At 44.2% G+C, this 6,104-nt stretch overlaps 1 protein-coding gene across 1 annotated transcript; it reads right to left on the reverse strand.

The window, feature by feature from the left end:
• Positions 1 to 4,377: 4,377 nt before the first annotated feature.
• Positions 4,378 to 6,028, reverse strand: LOC132169561 (uncharacterized). The gene is made up of 3 exons (XM_059580581.1): positions 5,707 to 6,028; positions 5,228 to 5,665; positions 4,378 to 5,141 (listed from the first exon to the last, which is right to left on the reverse strand). The coding sequence occupies exons 1-3, from the start codon at positions 6,026 to 6,028 to the stop codon at positions 4,378 to 4,380; spliced, it is 1,524 nt and encodes a 507-aa protein (XP_059436564.1).
• Between the last annotated feature and the right edge of the window lie 76 nt (positions 6,029 to 6,104).

Consider the following 6,104-nt stretch of genomic DNA (forward strand, 5'->3'; position numbering starts at 1 on the left):
ATTTTTACTATCTTCAAGGTAACTCTTGAACTTTCCCTAAGCATTTATATTATCTTGCTATTATCCTTACTTTCTTCAAGTTTGTGAAGATGACATGACTTGTGTGCCATTTTTCACCTTGGAGGAAAAGAGTGGTTTTCAAACGTTTTAGAAACGCTTATTATTTCTTTGGTTTTCTTGTATGTCATGCTTTACTATGTGTGTGAACTTGTTTAGAGCCTAGGGTGTAGTTTTTTTTTTTTTTTTTTTTTTTTTTTTAAAAAAAAACATGGTGACTTGAGGATAGAAGCCCAAACTTGGCATTTTTTACTCTATCTGAATATTCTTTACCTATTTTGGCCGAACATTCACCTCCGTGACCGAATGTTTGCCCTTTGGATAGAATGTTCGAAGAGAGCCCAGAATGCATAAAAGTAGGGTGTTGTGACCTTTTAGCAAAGCGTATTCAATTAGGACCTTTTGTGTCTTTAGCAAACCCTCTAGCACTGCGTATAAAGATAGCTATATTTTGTTATAGCAGGGATTCAAAATGTCAGACGACTCAAGCGAGCGTACGAGCTATGTAAAGTGTAAACACTTACAACTACTTTTCTTAAAAACATACGATATGTCAGCTAACCGAGCACTTGTATGATATGAGCTTGTTTACTCTTTTATGTAACTTGGTAACTGTCTTAATAATTGGATTAATAACATGCATCGTATGACATGGTACACCGGTACATGTGGTATAATAGTCATGGACTTACTATATATACTTGATTCTATAGTCAAATGTGTGCAGATGTGTTCCCAACCAGGAAACCTGGAAACCAGGACCATGGAGGCGGGAAATTTCAATTTCAAATTTTGACGGGAAATTCAAAACCAACTTTTGTCGAGGCGGTTGACCAAACCGAGAGAGTATCGGTCGCTCCACGTGTCAATACCGGGTCAGACGTCTTTTCAGTTGCCGACTGTCAATTGTCACGTGGAATTCACAGAGGCGCCTTTTCTACCGCATTTATTGCGCATCTTGGGATAAACTTTGGTTTTTAACGCCCTTATCCCTACTTTATAAAACCTCTCTTTCTAGGGTTTCTTTCTTATTCGCACCAAGTCTCTATGTCACTTGTTCTTTTCTGATATGTTTTCCTTTCTACACTACTCTTTCTTCATTGCTCTGTTTTGACTATGTCTCAAGGAGAAGGTTCAGGGTCTGATGGTGGCTTGGGTAAGACTTACCCAGCCTTGTGGAAGCCCGATCTAACCTCGGCCAAAGAGCGCCGAATTAGATTGGACTATTACATCCCTAAATCGGTGAAACTTCGTTTCGACGACGAGAAGAAGGGCCCTATCGTGGATGCTGGGAGCCACGAGATCTGCCTTTATGAAGAAATGTTTTGGGCAGGCCTCAAGCTCCCTTTCCCCAAAATTGTTCTCGAGCTCCCTAGTCGCTTGAATCTAGTTCCCCACCAGTTGGTTCCTAATGGCTGGAGGATTTTTTTGCCTATGTGGTTGTTTGGCCCATGGCCCTTGGAGAAGGAAAGAACTTGATGGTTTCGGAGTTTCTCTGGATATACCAACTCCAAAAGAACCCCAACAGTGATGGACTTTACAGCTTCCAATCAAGACGGGGAAAAATTTTCTTTATGGATAAGACCTTCACCAGTAACCATAACTGGAAAAACAAATATTTCTTTGCTCAGGGGCTGTGGGAATTTGCTCCTGGAGAGAAGGCGGAAGGGACTCGAGTGCCTCGGGAGACGACTACCCCTCATCTGGGTCTTCACAAGAGTTTGGGTTTGTTGGAGGACAAGACAGACCGAGTTAACACGGTTCTGGCCTGGGTTCACAGGCATGAGTCTATCATGACCTTCAAGCAACTGGTTACGACCGGTGCACTGAACCGCTACCTATATGTTGGTAGAGAGGACGTCGGTGGGTCTCAGAGGAGACCCTCTCGCCTAGCTGTTTATATGGGCCCTCCGGCAGCCAACACTCGAGGCGCTACCCCTCGGAAGCCTATATTGGATAAAGGCAAACAGAAGGTAGACGAGTCTAGGGTAGGGAAAACCCTATGCTTGGTGGACGAGCCCGAGGAACGTGAGGCTCCTCCAATGAAGAAAAAGAGGTTGGTAAAGGGCAAGGGCCCCACCGTCGAGACCGAAAAGAGGAAATCCCTTTTTTCGATCTATTCGCCATTTGGAGGAAGGCTAACCCAGAGCCTGATGTGGCTCCTATAACAGCCTACGAGAAAATTCTCGCCAATCATCCGATTGCTGCCACTCCTCTGGCAGCAAGCCCTCTAGAACCTCTTGGAGTTGCTGTTACTACTACTATCCATGTGGAGTCGGTGTCACCGGTCCATTCTGGTCCAGATTTTGAACATCTTTAGGTTGATCCATTTTTGGACAGCTCGGTGGGGATGGATGCGGAAGAGAATAGGCCGCATGCTGATATAGAAGAAGTGAGGCCTCGGGTGCTGTCCTTGATAGCCGAGGAGCAACCTCAGATTCTGACCTCTGTGCCCGAGGTTTCATCTAAGGCACCGACCCCAGCTCCTGAGGCCGAGGCTGGTGCCTGTTCTGAGGCCTCAGGCTATTCCCAGGTGAAGCCCCGGAATGTAGAATGGACTGTGGGAGAGCCCCTGTCTCGGTTTGGTGGAGAATTGATAGGAAACCCACTTCAAGCTTTGATAGAGCTGGTTCCCCAGGAGAGCTTGACGGGCGAACGAGACATCTCTGCCAGGGGAATGGCAGAATCAATGTTATTTAACCAGTTGTGTGTAAGTATCACTCTTCAGGTTTTCTTTTTGCTTGAGTCATATTCTGCTTGACTAACTTTATCTATTGCAGGGAGTTATGAAGTCAATAATTTCATATTGCTACATGAGGAAGTTTCTTCAGGATTCCGCCTTGGAATCGGAGAGCCTCCGTAACAGGCTTGTAGCTACTAAGGGTGAGAATGCTAAATTGAAGGATACGCTGGCTCAGCAAGACAAAGAACAGCTCCTTCTTGGCCCGCAGCAGTTAGCAGCTCAGGCTGAGTTTGAACAAACCGAGTCCAGGGTCTCGGCTCTATCTTTCAAGCTGCAAACCCTCTGTGCCGATCACTTAAAGCTTCAAGAGGATCATTCCATCATAAAGGAGGACCTGTATCAACTTGAGCAGAAGCACGGGGAGGTCTTGGAGCAGTTAAAGGCTTCTCAAGCGGAGGTTGCCGGCCAAAATACGAAAATTGAAGAAGTTACCAAAGGTCAGGCAGTTGCTGAGGAGGGACTTAAATTTTTCCGAGGAAAGCTTGAAGAGACGAAGCTACGACTTAAAGAGGCCAAGGCCCAATCCTCCAACTACTTAGAACAACTATCGTATTCTTCTTGGACTTGGGATAGTGCTTGGGCCGATGGGGTCATTCTTGGTTTTGAGACCTTTTGGTCTTGGGCTAAGGACCCTGCTTGCACCATTGACCTTGGTATGGTCGAGCCTGAGACCATTCTTGTTTCTGATAAGGCTTTGAAACAGCTTATCAATCTCAGGTCGGATTTGATGCCAGATGCTGAAGGGATCGATAGATTTGCTCATCAGCTTTTTTCTAGTTCTGAGGAGTCCTCGGGTGATGAAAGGACTACTTTTGGTCTTGGTGCCGAGACCCCACCTGCTACTAAGGCTCCCTCTGACGACCCCAAAGAAGGCTAAACCTCTTTTGCTTGTTACAAAGTAGTTAGTATATTTGATTCTTTTGTAAATAACAAACTTGCAATTTTAATGAAGTGTTTTATATTTATTTCTTGGAATGAATTGGCAATGCTTTTTGAACATGCTCTGGATGGATTACTTTTCCTGAAGTTTGTTTAACCTTTTTTGAGCACACATTTTTTTAAGGATTTCTGCTCTTGACAGGCTACTTGTTTGACTTTCTTTGAACACACCTTTTTTTTTCTCGAAGGTTTTACGTTCTTTACAAGTCATTAGTTTGAACCTTCTTTAGACACACCTTGTTTGAAGGTTTTACGTCCTTTACAGGTTGTTAGTTTTAACCTTCTTTGGACACAACTTTTTTGAAGGTTTTGTCTCGGGAAAGTTATAAATCTTTTTGATGATCTTTCAGTTGTTTACCCTGAGGGTAGTTTTAATTTACTTTGCTTTGAAATATTTAGAAGGTGATTGAAATTTCAGGAGATTCTTTTATTTTAAAACGTAATGAAAATTATAGGGAAAATAAGAATCAAATGACAATTAAATAAGAATCACCTTATTGAAATAAGCTAGATAAAGTACTTTTTGAGGTGCTCAGCATTCCATGGCCTAGGGAGTGCTTTTCCTTCCATGCACTCAAGGTAGTAAGCTCCCGCCCTTCTACACTCAATCACTTTGTAGGGTCCTTCCCAGTTTGGAGCTAATTTTCCTTTCGCAGGGTCTTTGGTAGCAATGGTGATCTTGCGTAAAACTGGGTCCCCGATCTTGAAGCTTCTGTGTTGACTCCTTTATTAAAATACCGAGCCACTTTCTCCTGGTATGCTGACATGGTTACTTGGGCCTGGTCCCGCTTTTCCTGTAGTAGGTGCAAGTGTAGTTTGAGCCCTTCATCATTAGTCTTGGAATGAAAGGACTCGACTCGGTAACTTCCCGAGCCTATCTCGGCTAGGATGACCGCCTTGGTCCCGAAAGCGAAGGCATATGGAGTCTCCTTGGTGGGTATTCTTTTGGTTGTTCGACATGCCCACAAAACTTCTGGAAGATCATCTGCCCAATCTCCCTTCTGATCTCCAAGTTTCTTCTTCAGAATTTTAAAAATTGTCTTGTTGGTGGCTTCTACTTGCCCATTTGCCTGGGGATGAGATGGGGAGAAGTAATAGTTTCTTACATGAAGTTTTGCACACCATTCTCGGAATGACTCGCAGTCAAATTGCTTCCCATTATCAGTTATAAACGCATGAGGAATACCATAGCGGCATATGACGTTCTTCCATAAGAACCGTTCGATGCTCTTGGCTGTAATATTCACTAGGGCCTCTACTTCTGCCCATTTGGTGAAATAATCTACTGCTACAACTGTGAACCGAACACCCCCTTTCCACGAGATAGTGGTCCTACTATATGCACCCCCCATTGTGAGAAAGGCCGTGGCGAAGAGATTGAACTCAAATCTTCTGGGGGTTGCTTTGCAATGTTGGCAAAGTGTTGGCATTTGTCATAATTTTTGACTGTCTCTACCGAGTCCCGACTCATATTTGGCCAGTAGAAACCGGCCCTGATTGCTTTAAGCGCCAATACTCTTGCTCCCGAGTGGCCGCCGCAGATACCTTCATGAATCTTGCGAAGGACATAATCACCTTCTTCCTTAGAAATACACTTGAGGAGTGGTAGCATAAAGCCCCGTTTGTATAGAGCCCTGTTAATGATAGTGAATCTGGCAGCTCTAGTTTTAACTTGCGTTGCCGACTTCTTATCTAACGGGAGAACTCCTTGTTCCAAATACTCCCTTATGCTCCTCTGCCATTTCGGTACGGTCTCGGTAACCGAGATCGAGACAGTGTCGGTTATGGCAGGTCTTGCTAAAGTATGGATTGACTCTTCAGGCTCTTCAGTACTGCTAACTGCTGTCGATGCCATTTGGGCTAACTGGTCAGCTCGTTCATTCTCTTCTCTTGGGATCTTATAATACAGAATTTCTTGAATGCATTCTGTAACATTTGTACTTTTGATAAGTACTGCTTCATTTTACCTCCTCTGGCTTCAAACTCTCCTTGGATGTGCCCGACAATCACCTGCAAGTCACTCCGTAGTTCAACAAACTCAGCTCCCATCTCTCGGGCCAAACCAAGTCCTGCTAGAACTGCCTCATACTCGGCCTCATTATTGGTGGTCTTGAATTCCAACCTTAGGGAACTGCATAATTCTTCTCCATCCAGGGTGATTAATACAACACCGGCTCCTTCGTTTTTCCTTGTAGAGGATCCATCTACATAGACTACCCATGTCTCGTCTTTTTGCCATTCTTGGGTCATAGGCAGGTTGGTGAATTCTGTCAAGAAATCAGCCAACATCTGCCCCTTGATAGCATTTCTTGGGCAGGAATTCAATATCAAATTCTCCAAGTTCGATTGCCCAATTAGCTAGTCT

The sequence above is a fragment of the Corylus avellana genome, chromosome ca2, assembly GCF_901000735.1.
Source record: "Corylus avellana chromosome ca2, CavTom2PMs-1.0".
NCBI classification, from domain to species: domain Eukaryota; kingdom Viridiplantae; phylum Streptophyta; class Magnoliopsida; order Fagales; family Betulaceae; genus Corylus; species Corylus avellana.

Bases quoted from the DNA above. Each gene is read 5' to 3' on its own strand.
- LOC132169561 (XM_059580581.1), bottom strand. From the start codon at position 6,028: ATGTTGGCTGATTTCTTGACAGAATTCACCAACCTGCCTATGACCCAA. The intron at 5,666-5,706 runs GTAAAATGAAGC...CAAATGTTACAG, and splicing joins AGAGTTTGAAGCCAGAGGAG to AATGCATTCAAGAAATTCTG. The intron at 5,142-5,227 runs GTTTCTACTGGC...AACATTGCAAAG, and splicing joins GCTTAAAGCAATCAGGGCCG to CAACCCCCAGAAGATTTGAG.